This window comes from Helianthus annuus, chromosome 4, assembly GCF_002127325.2.
Source record: "Helianthus annuus cultivar XRQ/B chromosome 4, HanXRQr2.0-SUNRISE, whole genome shotgun sequence".
NCBI lineage: Eukaryota > Viridiplantae > Streptophyta > Magnoliopsida > Asterales > Asteraceae > Helianthus > Helianthus annuus.
The window spans coordinates 199,676,795-199,699,312 of NC_035436.2; the positions used below are offsets into that span (position 1 = coordinate 199,676,795).

At 39.7% G+C, this 22,518-nt stretch overlaps 2 protein-coding genes across 2 annotated transcripts; one reads left to right on the top strand and one right to left on the bottom strand.

Moving 5' to 3' along the window:
• The first annotated feature begins 81 nt into the window (after window positions 1-81).
• LOC110937882 (AB hydrolase superfamily protein YfhM) lies at window positions 82-2,522 on the top strand. The gene is made up of 4 exons (XM_022180342.2): window positions 82-505; window positions 1,119-1,286; window positions 1,361-1,596; window positions 2,130-2,522. The coding sequence occupies exons 1-4, from the start codon at window positions 218-220 to the stop codon at window positions 2,374-2,376; spliced, it is 939 nt and encodes a 312-aa protein (XP_022036034.1). The 5' UTR covers window positions 82-217; the 3' UTR covers window positions 2,377-2,522.
• Window positions 2,523-2,701: 179 nt separating this feature from the next.
• Window positions 2,702-9,190, bottom strand: LOC110937881 (wings apart-like protein 1). Its single transcript, XM_022180341.2, has 13 exons — window positions 8,398-9,190; window positions 7,769-7,868; window positions 7,228-7,564; window positions 6,300-6,412; window positions 6,067-6,195; window positions 5,892-5,988; window positions 5,714-5,803; window positions 4,387-4,970; window positions 4,025-4,287; window positions 3,781-3,928; window positions 3,392-3,489; window positions 3,229-3,310; window positions 2,702-3,134 (listed from the first exon to the last, which is right to left on the bottom strand). Exons 1-13 carry the CDS (start codon window positions 8,928-8,930, stop codon window positions 3,051-3,053), a joined length of 2,658 nt encoding a protein of 885 aa, XP_022036033.1. The 5' UTR covers window positions 8,931-9,190; the 3' UTR covers window positions 2,702-3,050.
• Between the last annotated feature and the right edge of the window lie 13,328 nt (window positions 9,191-22,518).

Genomic DNA, 22,518 nt, shown 5'->3' on the forward strand with positions numbered 1-22,518 from the left:
CACCGAACACCCTCAAACAGTCGGTATAGTCACCGATCGGTGACTTATACTACCCGCACAACTCCCCGCACTCTATACCCTCTACCCTTATATGTAAAGTGTGTTAGTTGGATCTTTAAATAATGTTTATGATTGTTCGAAATTTAATATATGTTAATTTGCGTTATGATTGTTCAGTCCTATCATCAATCTATCTAAGTAAAATTTTTCAACTTCAATGGATCAGATAGTGCATAAGTTCATTGAAGTCAACGGACTGAAGCTTCACGTAGCCGAGATCGGAAACATATCATCTCCGGCGGTTGTTTTTCTCCACGGTTTCCCGGAGATATGGTACAGCTGGCGCCACCAGATGATCGCCGTCGCCAATGCCGGTTACAGAGCTATTGCTCCCGATTTTCGAGGCTACGGACTCTCAGATCCTTCTCCGGCGACGGAAGACATTGGATTTTCCGTTCTTGTTGACGACGTTCTCGCAATCGTTGATTCACTCGACATTAATAAGGTACATCAAATAATGTTACTTTTATTTGTTGACACCTGTTACTTTGTAGCAGATTTTGTGTTGGTATCTGGTTTCGGTTTTGAATTGTTTGTGTCTGATTTAAGGGTGATCATCCGTTCGGTTTTCAGGTTTCTCGGTTCGGGTAGTGTATTAAACTGACCCGACCCGACCGACCCGACCCGAAACCCGTTCTGACCTAGACCCGTTTTGACCCGAACCCTTTCCAACCCGAATCAAAACAACCCTTTTTTAATTGACCCACGACCCACCCAACCCAACCCGACTCGAAACCCCTTCTGACCCAGATCCGTTTCAACTCGAACCTGTTTTGACCCGAACCCATTTCGACCCAAACCAAAACAACCTTTTTGTTAACTGACCTGTTTTGATCCGAACCCGTTTTGACCCACGACCCAACCAGTCTAATGTAACCACTGACAAGTCGTATGGTCTGTGTGACATCTATGGTTTGTATGATGTGACAGCAAGCCTGATGTACCACTTGGGGGGGGGGGGGGGGGGTGTATGTAGCATCACCCGATTCATAATTGAAGTGACTAGTATTCACCGGCATAATAAACGTCGATCACAGTTTCGATTTATATGCGTGTAGATTTTCATAATCGCGAAAGATTTTGGCGTAAGACCAGCTTTCCTCATTGCGCTTCGATACCCCACGAGGGTAACAGGAGTTATATCGCTTGGTGTCCCACATCGGCCCTTCAAACCTCGTACATACCACATAGAGCTGCCTGAAGGTTTCTATATCAACAGATGGAGGGTACAAATTACAACATACATATGAATTTGGTTCACAAAGCTTGAAACAGTTGACCGGTATTTTGCTTCTGCTAGGAACCTGGAAGAGCGGAAGCTGATTTCAGCCGATTTGACGTAAAAACAGTCCTCCGAAACATATACATCTTGTTTTCTAGAAGCGAAATCCCAATCGCCAACGAAAACCAAGAAATAATGGATATAGTGAGCCCGTCTACCCCTTTACCATCGTGGTTCACACACGATGATCTTTCCGCCTATGGAGCTCTATACAAGAAATCCGGTTTACTTGAACCACTCAAAGTTCCTTATAGGTAGATAAAAACACAAGAGTTAAATGCCATTTTAGTCCCTGTGGTTTGGGTCATTTTACCAGTTTAGTCCAAAGGTTTCATTTTTAACCTGTGGGTCCAAAAAGGTTTCGCAGTTGCCATTTTAGTCCACTGGGTTAATTTCATCCGTTTTTTCTGTTAACGAGAAGGGCAATTCGGTCATTTTGTATGGCCGAATTGTCTTTCTAGTTAACAGAATTACAAATAAAATCACCAAATTGCCCTTATCGTTAACAGAAAAAATGGATTTAGTTAACCCAGTGGACAACTAAACTGGCAATAGTGAAACTTTTTTGGACCCACATGTGAAAAATGAAACATTTGGACTAAACTGGCAAAATGGCCTAAACCACATGGACTAAAATGGCATTTAACTCAAAACACAATATACACCAACCCGAAAGACTAAGGTTTGCAAGATGAAGGGGACATGGTTTGGATTGGGTTGGGTTGCGTTGACGCAAATACACCCTGAAGTTAGTTTTTTTGACATTTTGTGAATTGTGTTGTTACAGGTCATCCGAAGAAGAATACGGCATAGAAGATCCTGTGATCAAGAATCCGATGTTACTGATCGTCGGAGAAAAGGATTATTTCTTGAAGTTTCCGGGAGTGGAAGATTTTATAACGAGTGGAACGGTTAAACAATTTGCGTCGGATCTAGAGATAGAATACGTGGCGGAAGGGAGCCATTTTGTTCAAGAACAGTTTCCAGAGAAGCTAAACCGGCTAATTCTCGCGTTCCTCCATAAGCATAGCTGATCATAATCCCACCGGTTCGGTTCGGTTCAACTCACAAGGGCAGGCTTCATTTCAATATTGTGTGATGATATGTTTATAAGATACTTAAATCTTATATGTTTCTACTTATTAGTGATGTTTATAGTAGATTTAACGAGTAAATAATAGCCTCGAGAGCACTGTCATTGCTTGCAGCCAGGGCCGGCCCTGAGGGTGGGCAGGGAGGACCACCGGCCAGGGCCCGATATTTTGGAGGGCACACTATTTTTAGAAAAAAACTCGATATATATACGTTATCATAACACTAATGTGATTATTAATAAAGCTTACGCTACAATGCTACATAAGTCGCCAACAGAAAGCATGATTAACAAGCTACAAAACACTAAAAAGACTCCTTAAACTCGACGACGCATACAACCACAAGTACATAGCCACGTATTACAAACACCACCGAGATGGTGAATACACATCTTACTAAAGAAAAGAAAAACCTCACATAAAATGAATATTAGACCGAAAATATGACAATATGTAGTAATGGAGGTCAATGTGGTTAATAAGACTATAACATGATCGATCCTATCTTACTCCTCTTCGAAGAGGAAGTTGAAGCTGTACAAGACGTCCATCAATGAACATCTATCATTCCGCTTGTTCATACATCATCATTCGATTACTTTTTTTTTCCACTTTCAGTGCATCCTACATGATTCTATTACCTCGAGCACCATAGAATGAGTCTCCTCCGAGATCATGTTCAACGACATGTGAAAGTCCTAGCAAAAGGGTATGTCGAAGATTAAAAAAAAATGTTTTCGGGTCTTGAATTTGACATAAGTGTTAAAACTTAAAAGGGTAAAAATGGCATACCACGAATCTCTCCAAGACGGGCACAAGAACAGAAACCTTGCGGTTTGGAAGACATTCAGCAATGGCGTTACGTATGCTTTTACTGCCAAAAGTCAAAGAGCATGTGTTCGCTCCCATGAGAACAAAAGTAAATGGATATCGTGAAACTAAAGAGTCAACCAACCTTTCTGTAGATAGAAATGCAAGAAGAAGGGCCGAGTACGCTTCGACAATCGTTTTTTCTGCCTCTTTTTCTCCCTCCAAAACAAGATCCTCATTGCTCTGCACAAACAACACATCAAGGGTATATTGGTCATTCAACTAAACGATTCATTGTTAGTGTTAAATTGCTATATAAATAAATTCTACATGATATTAAAATTACCGATATCCCACCGCGATAACCTATATCTCAAATATTGGTCCTTGACCGATATCCGATTTTTTACCGCATTAATTACTTAGCTTGTTGGACAGAGACAATTGTAGGGTCAAACAAAAATTTGCTTTTCAATTCGAGGACATTTTGGTAATTTAGCAAAAAATCAACAGTTTCTATATAAGTTAACTCACCCAAGCCGATTGTCTTTCTTCTTCCGCAGCTTCACCGGCACCTTGATTTGCCAAAAATATCGAACAGAGTAGAGGAATTACTTCCGTAGTTTCATAATCCAAGCCACCGGACGTTGGTATCGATATACTGGTAGCTGCAAGACGTGCTCTGCAGAAAATCAATATAGACGTATATTAAAATCAATTAAAGAATGCAAACCTTGTTTAATAATTTGTATATTAGGTATATTAAGTTATAAATGACCTGTTATGCCCATCCTTCTCGACCAAATTAACAAGCAATCCAAGTATTGCGACGAGAAAATCCAATTCTTGATCATTAAGGCGTTTATTTTCATCGTTATCAACCTCAAGGACTGATTTGTCTTTTCCGTCACCGAAATTCGGCAAATGTGAATTGAACGACGGATAATGACCGACTATCAAACCACATAACGTCTCCAATCCTCCACACGCGGCAATTTGTTCACACCCCACAGAATTGTCGTTTGTTATGTTCATCAAAACCTGTAACGAGGCTTTTTTGTTCAGTTCAAACGGTTGACCAATTGGTCGAATCTTACATTTTGACTCAGAAAGTCAAATAATAATTGTCGGAAAACATACCTTCACTGCTGCAAGAAGGCAATCGGCCAAAAGACTGAACTTTTCATCATCATTGACGTAAGAACAAGAAGCTTGAGAAGAATCATGGGGTGGTTCCACATTGGTCGAATCTTGTTGACTCATCATCATTAAGTCAAACTTTGACTCTTCGTCTTCAACTTCTTCAACAGCGGAATTGCTTTTTTGACTTTGAGACATACCATTCTTCCCGGACAGTACGTCCCACTTTGTCGGTCCATCTTCTTCTTCATCAAATGCAAAAGGGTCATCGCTGCCAAAAGGATCTTGACTATCCTCAAAGTCAAACTTACTGCGTTGACTAGTTCCAGATTTTTTACCTACTTTTGTTAACGAACCGCTCGATGTACCACTCCTTGATTTAGAAGTTGAAGGTTTTGATTTTGGTTTTGTCTTTAGCAAACTACTATTGAACCCAGAAACCGGATCGGATTTTGAGGAACCCGCTTGATTATGAAACGAATTTTGGTTTTTTTTGGATACGTTAGAATTCTTCTGGGAAGGAAGCCAGTCCATACTGCAATTCTCGATTGAGGAACCGATACATACGATCTCATCGTTGTCAACTGTAGATAAATAAAATAAAAATTAACGACTAAGCAGGTAAACTAGAGATGGAAAATGAACGGGTCAAAACTGGCCATTTCAGTACGGGTCAGGTTGATTTGGCCCGCAAAGATAATGGTGCATTTTTTATAAATAATTGATGTGATTAACATGACTACAAAAACTACCTTGTTACAGTGATATTTAAATGCATGGGCGAAGGTTAGAAGGGGCCGTGGGGGGCGCCCAACCCCCCGAACTTTTCTCTCAGTAGTGTTATGTATGTAGTTTTCGTTTAGAAATCTTTGGGTATATACGTTTTCGACCCCCCGGTTCTATAGAAATTTTTGGGTATATACGTTTTCGACCCCCTGTCGGAAATCTCAAGCTTCGCCACTGTTTAAATGAACACATTATAGAAATCCCTTTATTTAGAGAACTATATTATCGCCAATTTGTAGTCCGGAATACACAAATTTTGGATTAGTTGAGCAAATAATATTTTGAGTAAATTACGATTTTGGCCCCTGTGGTTATATCACTTTTACCCTTTTAGCCCAAAAAGGAATCTTTTAACATCTAAGCCCCCAACGTCTTTTTTTCTAACCCTTTTGGCCCCTAACACTAACCCCATCCATTTACTTTTAGGGGCCAAAAGGGTTGAAAAAAAGATGTTGGGGGCCAAAAGGGTTAGAAAAAAAGATGTCAGGGGCAAAAAGGTTTTATACGCTAATTTCTTATTAAAGTTGCTTGCGCCAAATACCTTTGTCGTCAGCCAGAACGGTCCCATTGGAAAGATGGTTTCCATTACTAATTTCAGGACTCAATGAAGATTTTTTTACTAGAGAAAGGCCTGTAGGAAACCAAATAAAAAACAAATTAGTGTCATCATCACAAATTTAGAGAAAAAAAAAACAAGATACGAATAAAAGATTAGATACCCGAAAGAATCTTAATAACACTAAGAATAAGTTTTGTCGAAGACTGAGAAACACGCCGATAATCAAAGCCGTCGTCTTCCACCCCAAGCAAATGGCTCTGCATATTATGAAATAATAATAATAATAAGTTCAAATTACAACTTATTTTCATATTAGACGTACTTGTAAGCATTACCTGGTTATCATTACTAAGAAACGTAGCATTTTCCAAGATTTTCAAACACTTCAATAAAAGCATCGGGCTTTCTAGGTTAACAATATTTTTGGACTCGTGGGTCGGAGATGTAGATTGTTCTAACCATCCCTGCAGATAATTATAAGATCATAAAATACCCTTCGATAATGAAGGAAACCATACGGACCCAAATTAATTAATTTTATTAAAAGGGCAAATTGGTAATTCTATACCTCCATAGTGCCATGACATTCCCGCATGATTTCGATAACAGCATCGAGTCCCCCGTGCTCTCGTAGTTTTTCTTTGAAGTTGCCCCCCATCTTTCTGACGGTCCCGGTTGTCTCTAAAATTATACAAATAAAATATCGATTATTAGTCCACTAAGCTTTTGTAATTTTCTTCTAGTCAAGTAAAAAGCAAAGAATCGGAAATTAAGATTTTAATTTATTACATGTTTGCCATTTCGGTAAACTATTACTTATATACGGTGTGATTCAGGTTAGTTTTATCTCTAGCGGGTCAAATGTACCAAATAAAAAATTACTCGAAAAGGAAACCGGTCAAAAGCTGCCCAAAGTGTATTATTAATGCATAAAACATCCTGAGTCATTTTATTAAAAATTCCAGATAATTACTGAAATATTAAAATTTGTGTAAATCATAATTTACAGCACTATATTTTTTGGACAAAAAGTGACCATGGTCAAACCCTACGCAATATTTTACCTGTTGACTCAACCCTACCTGACCCGTTCAACTCAAACAAAATATTTTACCTGTTCTAAACCTACGCAGTCAAAGTCGCAAAACACAAGGGACTAGCATGTCGCCGAGGTGCAAAAAGCACATGCCCAAAACCAAAAAAAGTGCAATAATAGTAAAATAAATATATATATATATAATAGTCATGGAAAAAAAGACCATTCCACAAATATAATAAACAACCTAATAGATTTAGATAGGGGTGCAAACGAGCCGAGCGACTTGCGAGCTGCTCGAGTTCGGCTCGAGAAAAAGCTCGAAATGAACCGAGCTTAAGGGTTGAGCCTAAAATAAACCGAGCTTTATTTATCGAGCCCAAGCTCGAGCTCACCCACCTATTTTTCCATATCTACTTATTCATATCATGCATAGAATCTAACCAAATCATGCAAGTACCTTCAAGAGAAACAGTGGATAAACAAGCTTTCTCCATCGTTAGTAAAGCGACCCATTTTGGATTCAGTTCGGGTCTTTTTGCGTCACTATCGCTTGCACTTCTTTGCTTTAATTCTTTGCAACTCACAAGAATTTCCTCGACTTTTTGCGAAATAGCAATAGCAGTCGATTCATCTCCCTTTCCATCGTTAAAAATGGAAGCATCTTTGCTTAGGGCTACAAGTTTGCTACCAAGGGTTGAAACTTTATTTTTAATAACATTTGTAGTTACTGGTTTCAATAGCTTTAACAAGAACCGGATGGCATTAGGCGAATCCAAAATGTAATCTTCATGGCCCTGAAATGAGATAAAGATTAGATAATAAAGACTTAATTCAGTAAACTATTTTATAGTGTCAATTCCATAACTGCGACAAGAAAAAATTATAGAAATCGGAGCACCTTCGTGTCAAAAAAGAGTAATAAATCGATAAATAGAATGTATTTCTAAACACCGAACTTTTACTCTGGATAAAACTCATAGAAAACGAAAGCAGCTTACATCATTTGTCAACACAAAAAATAAAGCTGCGGCAGCCAGGTTACTAGGAACGTCATCAAGAGTAAGCGCCAATACAGCATCAATAATCGTCTTTGCCATCCTGTAAATAAGATAAACAACTGTTAACTATACACTACAACCACAAGTTTTTCCCTTTATAACAAGTGTTTAGAACTTTATGACCCCCCCCCCCCCCAAAGCAAAAAAAAAAAAAAAAAACCCTACACACGTATATCTGGTTTGCTCTTTAGCTACTGCATGTCTGCATCAAAGCTTAAACACACAAATGCAACTACATAGAACCCTTCTTTAATCAAACCTAAGCAATACGACAAAACTGCGTATTACTAACTATTAACAACTATATAGTTACCTTCTTTAATCAAACCTAAGCAGTTAACTGCAATACCACAAAACCGTGTATTACTAACTATTAACAAGATCCCCCAACACACTCACTTATCTAAAGCTTTCCCCCTAAACAGAAACTACAACTAATATCCAAATTCCCCAGCCTGTCGGCTCCAAGATTCGGCCTTGGTTACCTAAACAGCCTCATGAAATGAGATTATCAAACACCCACATCTAAATTGTACTAAAAACAATTCTTGATGAAAATAATCAATTACCCATGTGTTCTCAAGAGTCTGCGCTGCTGTAAAGTCCCACAAACCATCAACAAAGACAGCAAACTCGCTCGTCGAATTCGCACCGGCTGCCCTCTTCTCAACCCATCCAAAGCAAAATCCACCTCATCAGCATGCTCCATCATTTCCCCAAACTCTTGTGTCTCCATCAACGTCGCCGTTTCACTCACCACCACTTTCTCTTTCTCTTTCTGTTTCTGTTTCTCTTTCTTCCCTTTCTTCTTCTCCTTCGATTCCGTCTTAGGTTTCTTCGATCTTGGCGGCAATTTCCTCGATTCCTCGGACGAATCGAAACAATACGGGTCGGAATCAAAAGAATCGAAAGAGAAGGGATTCTTTACAGATTCTTGAGATGGGTTTTTCAAAAAATCGAAATTGAATATATCGTTGGTACTGGGGTCTAATTCTTGAGGGCTTTCGTGAGATAAAGAATCTGTTTCTTCGAAATTTAAACTGTTGCTGTTGCTGCTTCGGCTGTTGCTGCTGCTCCGGCGACCGTAGGTCCGAACGATCATTTTTCTTTTGCTGTCAATTCGAATGTTTCATGTGAAATTGGGAAGATTTGGAGGGTAAAAGATGGGATTTTGGGGAAAGTGAGATGTGGGGTTTTGAAATTTTGATGGATTCTTGAAGATTTGTTTCAAGAAATGAAGATCCGGTTCTGGGTATGAGCTGAAAACTATGAATTGGGGAACGTTCGAAGGTTTTTAGATGGAGGATGTTTGCGGGTCGGGTCTTGGGTTTATTGGGTCGGATCCTGACCGTCGGATGCTGTGGTTCACTGTTTGAGTTTTGTTGGTTACCGTTGATGGTCCAGAATCCAGATGTATGGGCCAGAATTTGGGTTTTGACCCGTTGAATTTTGAATTTTCTAGGGTTTCAGGTAGTTGTGAAATATGAAAGGTGTTTTTTTCACTTTTATTTTTCATTACCATTTAACTTGCAAATTTATGTTTTCTAAAAAAGTTAATTGGCATTTTAATCCAAAATACTTTTTTTCTCATTTGTGTCTTGACATTTAAAGTTTTTTTTGTCATTTTAAAACATTACAAAACTTATCAATTTTAAAAACAAATAACGCCGTTTGAAATTTGGTATAAAAATAAAAGGACAAAAGTTACAATTTTCTCTACTTATAAACTAAATTTTATTTGATGCAATATATAAAGGCGTCATAAACTATCTGTGTACTATTAGAATTTTTTTATCAACAATCAGCAATAGTAGGTTAAAACATAACTAAAATATGTAAAGAAACATCCTATAAAGTTTACAATAAAATGTCATTAAGGTTGTCGTAATGCTACGCTACGATACTGGAAAACCAATTATGGTTTGGGCACCATATCACCACCGTGGAATACGTACAAAAATCCACGAGAAGCAAGTATATATGATTTATATCCATATGGTGTAATATCAATGTGGTGCATGAACTCAGGTGAATATTTTTCATCTTTACAAAGTCTTACTAGTACAGGTAATGATTGCCCTTCCAACTAAACTATACTAATCATATTCTTTTGTGCAATTGTTTGTGTATGTTAATACAATAAGTTCAACAAACACTTTTTCTCTTGTTATCTTTTATTTTGATGATAGGATAAGATGGATAAATCATTCAAAAATTGTGCAAGATATGTATGGTTTTAAATGAGCAAGAGGGTCAAGTTGTTAAAGTCAGTGAAGTGCTTAAATATGCAAAAGGAAATAGTGTGAAAAATGGACTAAATTCGTATAGACGAGCTGTAACACTCATTCTTATAATATAAACTTTTACCAAACAAAATGAACTAAGTTTAATAAACGTTAAACCAAAACATTTACATTATCCTTAACTTAGTACTTACGAGTTTAACCAACATTTAAAACAATATTAGGATACATAAGTATTCCTTCTGTTACATAAGTTTATCTAATAACCAAATAAGACAAAAGTTGCGGAAAGAGATCTTGAATGTGTTCGGTTCGGAAGCATTGACTTGACCTTCATCCACGTACTCGTATTACCTAAAAGCGGGAAATATTAACAAACATAAGTATATTACGATCCTTAGAAGTTAGTATAATCGAAACTACGATCAAAAACGGATTCGATTAACTAAAGTATACAAAATTCAACAAAAGTGCCTGGGCTCTAGCGTAGCTTACGGTAGCCACCGTAAGCTACGGTAGCCACTGGGCGAGGCAGTTGAAAACTACCCTAACATTTTACTCGCTACCGTAAGTTACGGTAGCTACCGTAACTTACGGTAGCTGCTGCATATTCTTCGTGTTTTGCTGTTTTGACCCGTTTGTTCCAGTTTCGCACTTTTAAAACATCAAAACACAATACGGGATATTACTTCATAAGAGAGTGACCCATCTTTGGGTTCTTTATGTTTAACACTCACGCTCCCATTACCGGTTTGCGTGTTTAATACGTTATTACCCGTCATCCGGGCTTATAGATTACGGAAAAGGTACTCCCATTACCCGGTTTGTACCTACCCTTAATAACTCGTTTGATTTGCCATTATGAAGTCCATCATTCAAGCAAACCAAACCACTCAATGACTTAAATCTTCACATTCTTAATTACCAACAAATATCAATGACAAACTAATTTACAATAGTAATGAAGCGTTAGCCACATACCTTAAAGCTTTCCTTTCAAGCGAGCGTCCGCACCGGCTTGACTTCCCGACGCCTCACTCGTGTTGCCTAAAATACACAAGCCAATTATCATTAGAACCTTTCGGTTCATAACTTAAGCTTGTTAACTTAGCTAAATACCACAATTAGTGTCTATCAACTTCTTTTAGGCGTTTTATCAAACATCTTGTGTGTATACTTCACAATTAGCCATATCATTCTTGTTATTGAAGTTTTGTAACCACAAAAACCCCTAATTAACAAGTGAAATGTTTACTATCCTCGTTTTACATCTAATTTCTGATTATAACTTGTTTTAACATCATTATTTACCTTCAGATTTCATGAGTTTCGATTATACATCAAAAACCCAATTGTTCCTACTTGTGAATTCAACCGATTACCTAGTCATAGCGAATGTTCTACTCATATTTATCAAAACTTCACTTGAAATCATGTAGATTATACTATTTTTAACATAATTTCAGCAGATTATTACTCAATTATGCATCATAAACTTCATCAAGAATTCAATACACAAGTATGCATCAATTCCCAACATACCTTATGAAGAGAAAGTGTTAGGCACTCTAATTCAGCAACATGCAAATCAGAATCATGTGATTTAAGGGTTGAATTTGATGGGCAAGATCAAGAACTAGGGTTTTAGTCCATGTTTTCTTCCTCTGGTCGCACACACCCACGCACGTATGTGTGTGTGTGTGATTTTCTTGATTTTTATTTATTTTACTAAAAGCCAAGTTTCCCACTTTTGCTGAATTAGTCCCTCTAGTTTTCTTTATTTGACTAATATTAAACTATCATTTTCTTTCATACTTTTATTATATGGCATTTTAGCTATTAACTATTTTTGGGGTGTTACAAGTCCACCCTCCTTAAAGAGGGTTTCGTCCCCGAAACCACTTTATGTCACACCCCAACCGATGGCGGAATCATCAGGGCGCGGCACTGAGCGAAACAGATTGTTCAAAGAAATTCCATAACAACTATTATTACCGAATAGTTTAAATATCACGTCCCATACCGTGACCCATAAGATAAATTTAGTTATTACAGACATAGGTATCCTTCAAACAAAAACATGTTCCGACAACTCAGATTTAAACATATAAATATAAATTGTCTTGGTTTTTAGACTCTTTCCTAGCCTCAATTTCACAGCAGAGAAAGCAAGTAAGCATCCTAAACACATGTCACATACGTTAAAATAAAGTCAATACATATAATGTAAAGGTGAGCATACAAGTTTGATAATAGCATATAGAGTTCGAATAGTTTACGCATAACCAGCACGTACACAGAGGGAAATGATGCGCGTTAATTATCGACATGGACCTATCAATACCAACGACTGCGGGTTGACTGTCCGAGACAGTTCGCAATACATGATCACCACCGTAAATCATGCAAGTAATTGTCCTTAACAACCCCCGTGTGAACGGGCGCTGAGTCCAAACTATAGTACTACGTTGCTAAGGCAGGTAGACAGCATTCCACGTGTAAACATAACAACAAGCATACATTTAATCACGTAATACATGCAATCGGTTAGCGTTCAAATAGTTTGAATAGTGTGTTCGATTGTGATTTTGATAAGTAACGTATGTAACACCCAAAAGTGCTAAAGCAAAAAGGGTTCGAGTATACTCACAGTGATTGATTATGGATTGAAGGGAGCGCTGAGAGTAGGGTTAGCCTGAATAGTTCGATAGCACAGCAATGAGTAACGTGTAAAATAAGGCAAGTGTGAATGGATCGAATAGGCTGGTCGATCGAACGGCAGGTTCGATCGAACAGTCTGTTCGATCGGCTGGTATATCCGATTGGACAGTCTTGTTCGATCGGCCGGCAGGCTCGATCAGCTGGGCCATTCGAGTGGATTGTTTCTTCCTCTGGTGTGTTTGTGTTTGAGGATTTGACCTTTTGAAGTTTTCGTTGTAGTATATGAGAACACAAAAATGTCCTTACCTTTCAGGTCGATCGATCGAACGGTCCGTTCGATCGGCCGTCTTAACCGATCGGCTGGAAACTTTAGAAGTGGTTCTCAACAGAATGTCACTCGATCGAACAGACTGTTCAATCGGCTGGCATTCCCTACTAAGAACGAGTTGTGAAAACGATTAAGTGTTGAAGCATAGTATCTCATGATCCGAAGAGTAATGTTTACCAATCGAGTAGTGTATTCGATCGAACATCACTTCGTCAATAGTATACTTCATAAAAATTGAAAGATGTGGAACCATGTGCTAGCCGATCGGCTGGCCCGGTCGATCGGCTGGCATGTCCGATCGGCTGGGCTGTTTGAACAGCCTAGCCGTTCGGCCAGTATTTCTGACCTGGTCGGCCTTTCGTCCAACACTTGGCTGTTTGATCACTTGTTGCCATATCGAGGTAGTTTGATAACGAGTTGAACTATGATATCCTCCGTTCCTACTCGTTTCTTCGGCTCGGACAGGAATCACCCAAGTCCGGCCGGTGAACGGTTCGGAACGTCGGTTTAGAGTTTAACCCTAAATCGGTGAACCTTGTTCATAGAACCCGAATCTTGAACCTCTTAACTGTTAGAATGATTAGTTAGCCGGTTCAAGCTCCGTTTCTACCGATCTTAAGGTTTCGAGTGTAAAAGGTTGAAGAAAGTTGGAAATTATTCATAAGAATGTTAAGATCCTTTACAAATCTTAGTTTGTTTATGTGGAATCGGTCAGATCTAAGCTATTCATGGTTGAATGAGGCCAAAGTTTGGTGTTCTTCAAGAACACCATGATGACATCACCCAAGAACACTTAGATCTTGGTGATTTCACGGTTAGAAATCGAGTTTTTAAAGATAGAAAGGTGTAGAATCATGCAATGATCAAAAATGTACAAGAATTAGAGTGAAAACTTACCGGAGTTGAGAGAAATCTGAGAAAAGGTGAAGAAGAAGGCTGGTTCGGTCAGAGCTTTCCAAAAATGGAAAGTGTGACAATGACAGCCCTATTTATAGGCTCCAAAAAGGGGAAAGTGGCAGCCGATCGGCCAGGAGCTCCGATCGAATGGACTGCTCGATCGGCTAGGAAGATGCTAGCCGATCGGCTGGCCTGTTCGATCAGGATGCCTCCTGTTCAATCCACGACCCACTTTGAGTATTTCGCGACGATTTTCGATGCTTCGATTTCGATGGACGATGATACGAATACGATAGAGTTCCTAGTCAAATTACTTTCAGTCCCATCTACTATATCTAGCATACAATCTTCTATAAGTCACGTTTCGATGTCGGTTTCGATTGAGTTCGATTGCTTTTCGAGTTTCGATTTGATTTTCGATTGATTCACTTGAATACTACACCAAACATATAAGTAAACACGCACAAGTAACACATAAGGCACACACACACGTATAACAATACCAGAGTTCGCGTAATTCGAGTCTCGAGCTTGATTGATGAATCGATTAACTTGATTATTGATTGATTAACTTTATCGCATTGTTACTTCCTACTATTCACAGTCGTAAATCGGTCGCATTGATTAAACATTCGATCATTTCATTTATACAACACTTACTCCACATAATACAAAAGTAAAAAGAACATTAACAGTCAAAGAAGTCAAAGTTGACTTGGACTTTGACTTTGACTTTGACATTCGAAAACACGGGGTGTTACACTTTACGTATAAAAATTATAATGCATACACGTACCGAAAAGTGAAGGGTAGAGTCGTCTCATTTCCTCTTCAGACTCCCAAGTGGTGTCTGATCCCCTCCGGTGTTCCCATTTGACATTCACTTGGTCGAATTCTTTGTTCCTTAAACTCTTAACTTTACGGTCTAGGATTGCGATAGGCCTCGCTATATAGTTGAGTTTATTATCAATCTCTATATCATCGAGGGTGTAACACCCCGTGTTTTCGAATGTCAAAGTAAAAGTCCAAGTCAACTTTGACTTTCTTTGACTGTAAATAGTCTATTTTCAGTTTTATTTGTATTATGTGGAGTAAGTGTTGTAATCAGAAAGAATCGAAGTAATCGAATGTTTTGACGCGAACCGATTTACGACTGTGAATAGTAGGAAGTAACAATGCGATAAAGCTAACTAATCAGTAATCAAACCAATTTAACTAGCGTCGAACTCGAATCTCGAACTACGCGAACTTTGGTTGTTATTATACGTGAGTGTGTGCCTTATGTGTTTCCTGTGTGTGTTTACTTTATGATTATGTGGTAATCAATCGAAACTCGAATCAAAACTCGAAACTCAAATCGAATACAATCGAAATCGAACTACGACGAATGGTAACGTTAGGATAAGGTGAATTATAGGTGATTGTATATTAGATATAGTAGTTGGGACTGAAAGTAATTTGAATAGGAAACTCTATCGTACTCGTAACACCTTCGATCGAAATCGAAGTATCGAAAATCGTCGCCCGAACCCTCGAACCAGGCTGTTGATCGATCAGGCTACCTGCCGATCGAACGGCCCAGCCGATCGAACGGACTGTTCGATCGAGCAGGCTGTCCGATCGGGGAAGCCTGGCCGATCGGCCAGCCCTTTCCTCTTTTGGAGCCTATAAATAGGGCTGTCATTGTCACTCTTTACCACTTTTGGAAAGTTCTGACCGACCAGTTCGTGCTCCCCCTCTTTCCTCAGATTTCTTCCGATTTCGGTAAGTTTCCAACCTAAATCTTGTACTTTCTTAATCAAAACATGCTCCTACACCTTTCTATCTTTCAATTTTTTGTTTCTAACCGTGAAATCACCAAGATCTAGGCATTGGAATCACCAAGAACACCATGTCCTGACTTCAATCCACCATGAATAGCTTGGATCTAACCGATTTCCACATAAACAAGCTAAGATCTACCGAAGATCTAAACATTTACACGATGTGAAGGATTGAAAGAAGGAATTCCAACTTTCTTTCAACTCTTTTACACTCAATACCTTCAAACCGGTAGAAACGGAGCTTGAGCCAACTCAATAATCATTCCAATGGTTGTGTGATTCAAGATCCGGAATTCCATCTAAGAGGGTCACCAACTTCGGGTTTAACGTCAAACCGCCAGTTCCGAACCATTCACCGGCCGGACTTGGGTGATTCCTGTCCGAGCAGGAGAAACAAGTAAGAACGAAGGTTCCCTGGTTGAGCTCGTTGTCAAACTACCTCGATATAATGTCAAAATAATCAAAACAGCCAAGTGTTAGACGAAAGGCCGACCAGGTCAGAATGCTGGCCGAACGGCTAGGCTGTTCGAACGAACGGCCCAGCCGATCGGACATGCCAGTCGATCGACCGGGCCAGCCGATCGGCTAGCACATGGTCCCACATTTCACAACTTCATGAAGTATGGTATTGAACGAAGTGATGCCCGATCGAACATGCTATTCGATTGGTAAACATTACTCATCGGATCATGAGATACTATGCTTCAACACTTAGTCGATTTCCAATTCGTTGCTGTACAGGAATGCCACCCGATCGAGCACGCTATTCGATCGAGTAGGCTTTTCGATCGAGTGACATCCTGAATGAGGACTACTACTGAAGTTTCTAACCGATCGGATATGCCGGCCGATCGAACGGATCGTTCGATCGATCGACCTGAAAGGTAAGAACACTTCAGTGTTCTCAAATGCTACAACAAAAACTTCAAAAGTTCAAAGCATCATACACAAACATATCCTACTCAAAGGAAGAAACAATCCACTCGAACAGTCCAACCGATCGGCCGACAGGCTGTCTGAACGGATTGTCCAGCCAAACGAACAACCTACTCGATCGAACCTGCCGTTCGATCAACCAGGCTGTTCGACCCACTTACATTTGTTTCCATTTTTCGTGTTATTCATCGTTATGCTATCGAACTGTTCAGGCCAACCCTACTCTCAAGCGCTCCCTTCAATCCATCAATCAACCGCTGTGAGTATACTCGATCCCTTTTTGCTTTCAGCACTTTTGGGTGTTACATACGTTACTTATCAAAATCACTACCGAACACACTACTCAATTGTTTGACGCTAACCGAATTGCATGTATTACGTGACTAAATGAATGCTTGTTGATTGTGTTTACACGTGGAATGTTGTCTACCTGCCTTAACAACGTAGTACTATAGTTTGGACTCAGCACCCGTTCTCACGGGGATTGTTAAGGACAATTACTTGCATGGATTACGGTGGTAATCATGTATTGCGAACTGTCTCGGGCAGTCAACCCGCAGTCACTGGTATCGATAGGTCCATGTCGATAATTAACATGCTTCGTTTTCCTCTGTGTACGTGCTGGTTATGCGTAAACTATTTCGAATTCTATATGCTATTATCAAACTTGCATGCTCACCTTTACATTATGTGTATTCACTTTATTTTAACGTATGTGACAGGTGTTTAAGATGTTTGCTAGCTAGGAAAGCGAGGCTAGAATAAAGCTCTAGAGGCCCCCAACAAATAGTTGTCTGTCAGGAGAAAGCAACTAGAGCATAGTTGTCTGTAGATCTTGTCAGGCTGGGTCTTTAGGAGCATTTGAACAATATTTATTTGTTTCCATTTAAAATCTGAGTTGTCGGAACAGAATATTTGACTAGTTGTTATCTGAAATAATTTGTTTGTTATTTGGGACATGGTATGGGACGTGTTAATTTAAACTGAATAATGATGATAATTGTTATGGAAACTTCTGGACAATCTGTTTCGCTCAGTGCCATGCCCCGATGATTCCGCCATCGGTTGGGGTGTGACAGAGGGGAACATAGGCAGTCTCGTCAGCTAAACATTTCCGCATATGCGAGACATGGAAAGTGTTATGCATCCCTCTTAGCTCCTCCGGTAATTCTAGTCGGTAAGCCACCTTACCCACTCGCTCCAAGATTTTAAAAGGCCCTATAAATCGTGGACTCAACTTTCCTCGCTTTCTAAACCGGATAATTCCTTTCCACGGAGATACCTTAAGCATCACCCTATCGCCAATTTGAAATTCAATTGGCCTTCGTCTCTTATCCGCATATGATTTTTGCCGATCTTAAGTTGCCTTCAGTTGGGTTCGGATCATGTCAATTTTCTCATTCGTAACCCGGATTACATCTTTATGAGCAAGCTCCCGAGGCCTACTTCCTCCCAGCATATCGGTGTTCGACATTTTCTTTCGTAAAGCATTTCATACGGTGCCCTACCAATACTTGAATGGTAGCTATTGTTATATGAAAATTCGACTAACGGTAGATACACATCCCAGCTGCCGCTAAAATCTATTATACAAGCCCGAAGCATATCTTCTAAAGTCTGTATCGTTCACTCGCTTTGCCCGTCGGTCTGCGGGTGGTATGCGGTACTAATCAACAACTTGGTACCCATTTGATTTTGAAAGTCGCGCCAGAAATTTGAGGTAAACCGTGTATCCCTATCGGACACGATAGTTACCGGCACCCCATGGTGTGCTATGATCTCGTTCAGTACACTTCCGACATCTTTTCAGAGGTGTAGGTTTCTCGGATGGGGATGAAGTGGGCACTTTTGGTTAGTCTATCTACAACTACCCAAATGGCATCAAATCCCCGAGCCATTCTTGGCAGTTTCGTCAACAGGTCCATAGTAACATGTTCCATTTCCAAACCGGAATATCTAGTGGTTGGAGTTTGCCGTAAGGTTTTTGATGCTCCGCTTTGACTTGTAAACAAGTAATGCACTTTTCCACGTATTTAACCACATCTCTTTTCATCTCTGGCCACCAGTAGTTTTGTTTCAAATCTCTATACATTTTGGTCGCCCCAGGATGGATCGAATAGCGAGACTTGTGAGCCTCGTCAAGTAGAAGATCCTTAACACCACATGTGTTTGGGACCCAAATCCTACCATACCGGTATTTCATCCCATTACTTCCTTCCACAAGATCTTTTATCAACCCCTTTATACGCTCTTTCTTCCAATTTTCTTCCTTTACTGCTTCGATCTGGGCTTCTCGAATTTGTTCAAGCAAGCCTGAAGTTACTACCAACTGCATAGACCGTACTCGAATTGGAGTGTATTCATCTTTTCGGCTAAGGGCATCCGCCACCACATTAGCCTTTCCGGGGTGATAGTGGATTTCGCAGTCATAGTCCTTCATTACTTCTAACCAACGCCTCTGCCTCATATTTAACTCCTTCTCATCGAAGAAATACTTTAAACTTTTATGGTCGGTGAAAATAGTACATTTCACGCCATATAAGTAATGCCTCCAAATCTTTAAGGCGAATACTATGGCTGCCAGCTCGAGATCATGAGTCGGGTATTTTGTTTCGTGTAGCTTAAGTTGTCTTGAGGCATACGCAATTACCTTTCCCTTTTGCATTAGCACGCACCCAAGGCCTAAGTGCGATGCATCCGAATACACTACCATGTCATCCGTACCATCTGGTAATGTCAGCACCGGTGCACAGGTTGACTTTTCCTTTAGTGTCCGAAATGCCTTTTCCTGATCATCTTCCCAGACGAACTTCTCGTTCTTGCGGGTTAGCTTGGTTAAAGGCGATGCAATCTTGGAGAAATCCTGAATAAATCTCCAATAATAACCTGCCAACCCCAAGAAACTTCTAATTTCGGATGGATTCCTTGGAGGGTTCCATTTAGATAATGCTTCCACCTTCGATGGATCCACCAATATTCCTTCGGCACTTATGACTTGTCATAGGAATTGCACTTCTCGTAACCAGAAGGCGCATTTCGAGAATTTAGCATATAATCTTTCCCGCCTTAGTATCTTTAACACTTCTCGTAAATGGTTAGCATGATCTGCCTCGTTTCTTGAATAAACAAGGATGTCGTCGATAAAAACAATCACCGACCTATAAGCATCGGTTTGCAAACACGGTTCATGAGATCCATGAAAGCCGTGGGTGCATTTGTTAATCCAAAGGACATCACGAGGAATTCGTAACGTCCATATCGCGTACGGAACGCCGTCTTTGGCACATCCTCCTCCTTTACCCTCAATTGGTGGTAACCCGATCTCAAATCGATTTTTGAAAACCAGCTAACGCCTTGTAATTGATCGAACAGGTCATCGATCCTCGGGAGCGGGTATCGATTCTTTACCGTGAGTTTATTTAACTCCCGGTAATCAATACACATCCGCATGCTTCCGTCTTTCTTCTTTACAAACAACATCGGCGCTCCCCAAGGAGATACACTAGGCCGGATGAATCCCTTATCAAGTAAATCTTGTAATTGGGACATTAATTCTTGCAATTCTGACGGTGCCAGTCTATATGGCGCTTTAGCTGCTAGTTTAGCACCCGGAATCAGTTCAATCCCGAACTCTATTTCACGCTCTGACGGCATTCCCGGAAGATCCTCGGGAAAGATGTCTTCGAATTCACGCACCACGGGTACGTCTTCAACCCTTGGCTTTTCTTTTTCCACATCACGTACATAAGTTAAATATGCCTTACACCCATGTAGTATAAACTTGCGGGCTTCTATCATAGAGCATATCATGGGATTACAAGCCTTCTCCCCATAGATGATGACACGTTTTCCGCTCGGAGACGTTAAATGTATCTCCTTACGTAAGCATATCACCTTAGTGTGGTAGCGAGACAGCCAGTCCATTCCAACTACCACTTGAAATTCACCCATGGACATGGGTATTAAATCAATGGAGTATTCCTCGCCATCAATATTCAATTTGCATTTCCGACATGCATCACAAACAATAAAACTTTTGTTATTACCTACTTCTACTTCCATTGGCATATGTAATTTTGTTAATGTAAACAAAGGGTTTTGAATGAATCTATGTGAAACAAAAGACTTATTCGCACCCGTATCAAATAAAACACGTGCAAGGACATAATTTACACTAAATATGCCTGTAACCACATCAGGTTCCATCTTTGCTTCAGCAGCAGTGATTTGGAACGACCTTGCCTTAGACTTTGGGGTTTCATTCTTGGAGTCAACACCCTCTTTCTTTCCCGTCAGTTCCGGACATTCTGACTTTTATGACCCGACTGATAACATTTATAGCACACCGTCACTTTGTCTGGGCAGTTTGAAACCCCATGCCCTGTTTTGCCACATGCAACGCAAGGTTTATTCTTAAAGTAACATTCGCCTTTATGAGCGCGTCCACATATCTTGCAACTCGGAGAACCTCCTTTCGCATTTCCTTTCTTCGAAGATTCAGCCACCTTCGACTTCTTTGTGGGACTTGGGTTTTCATCCAAGGCTCTTCTCTCGCCTCTTTCAACCTGCCTTTTCAATTCAATCTCGCGCTCCCATGCTGCATTGATTATGTCGGTGAGGCTTTCGTAATGTGAGGGAGTCATAAACTCCCTATATTCAGCCCTAAGCATGGTATGATAGTAATAGATTTTCTATTCTTCGGTTTTGACCAACTCATCCCAAAACTTGAGCTTATCCATAAACGTCCCCATAATTTTATCAACGGTATCACCCTTTTGCCTCAATTGCATGAATTATTCTTTTATCTTATTGATTACCACCTTGGGGCTATGATGTTTGAGAAATGGTGTTTTAAAATCTTCCCAAGTCATCGTCCTCGTTGCTTCAATACCCCTTTCATTTCGAGGTTGTCCCACCAATCCTTGGCTTGGCCTCTAAGTTGGCCAGTTCCATAAGCCACGAAGTCGCTTGCATCACAATGTGTTCGTTCAAAAACACCCTCGATATTGCTTATCCACCTTTGACAAGCAATTGGATCCACCTCTCCGTTGAAGATCGGTGGTTTACACGCCATAAACTTGTTATAAGAACAACCTTTCTTTTCTTTGGCCTTACCTCTATCATTGGTAAGGTCTTCTCTTAATTCGCACATCTTTTCCTCCATAGTCGAAAGTAATTTATTTTGTGGGCTTTCCATGAATCTTGGTAGGCTAGCTTCAATTGCCCTTCCGACTTCCCCGGAAATCTTTTCTTTCAACTCGTCGGTAGTGAGGGATAGGATATTGTCACTAGCACCTCCCGACATCTTCTTACTGAAATGTTAAAATAATTCGTTAAATAATTCGTTCAATCACTCTCATGCCTTTACACGAGAATTCATATTCACTATTCGGCCAAGTATACAACTTTGCCTTAACCGTTTATGCTAAGTGTACTTCCCGGGTTCGAGTATATTACTATACTCCTCCCATACACAATAAATCACTATTCCTTCTAATCTTTTAATTTAAAATATGCTTCTAATAAATTCTTACCGGATGTTGATCAAGCCTTGAGCCGAACACATTTGTCTTTAACCTTAGCTCTGATTACCAACTTGTAACACTCATTCTTATAATATAAACTTTTACCAAACAAAATGAACTAAGCTTAATAAACGTTAAACCAAAACATTTACATTATCCTTAACTTAGTACTTACGAGTTTAACAAACATTTAAAACAACATTAGGATACATAAGTATTCCTTCTATTACATAAGTTTATCTATTAACCAAATAAGACAAAAGTTGCGGAAAGAGAT

Coding starts and splice junctions, on each gene's coding strand:
- LOC110937882 (XM_022180342.2), top strand. CDS start 218: ATGGATCAGATAGTGCATAAGTTCATTGAAGTCAACGGACTGAAGCTT. Junction 1,287..1,360: donor TCTATATCAACAGATGGAGG/GTACAAATTACA, acceptor TGCTTCTGCTAG/GAACCTGGAAGAGCGGAAGC. Junction 1,597..2,129: donor CCACTCAAAGTTCCTTATAG/GTAGATAAAAAC, acceptor GTGTTGTTACAG/GTCATCCGAAGAAGAATACG.
- LOC110937881 (XM_022180341.2), bottom strand. CDS start 8,930: ATGATCGTTCGGACCTACGGTCGCCGGAGCAGCAGCAACAGCCGAAGC. Junction 4,288..4,386: donor GCCTTCTTGCAGCAGTGAAG/GTATGTTTTCCG, acceptor GCCTCGTTACAG/GTTTTGATGAACATAACAAA. Junction 3,929..4,024: donor GAGAAGGATGGGCATAACAG/GTCATTTATAAC, acceptor GATTTTCTGCAG/AGCACGTCTTGCAGCTACCA.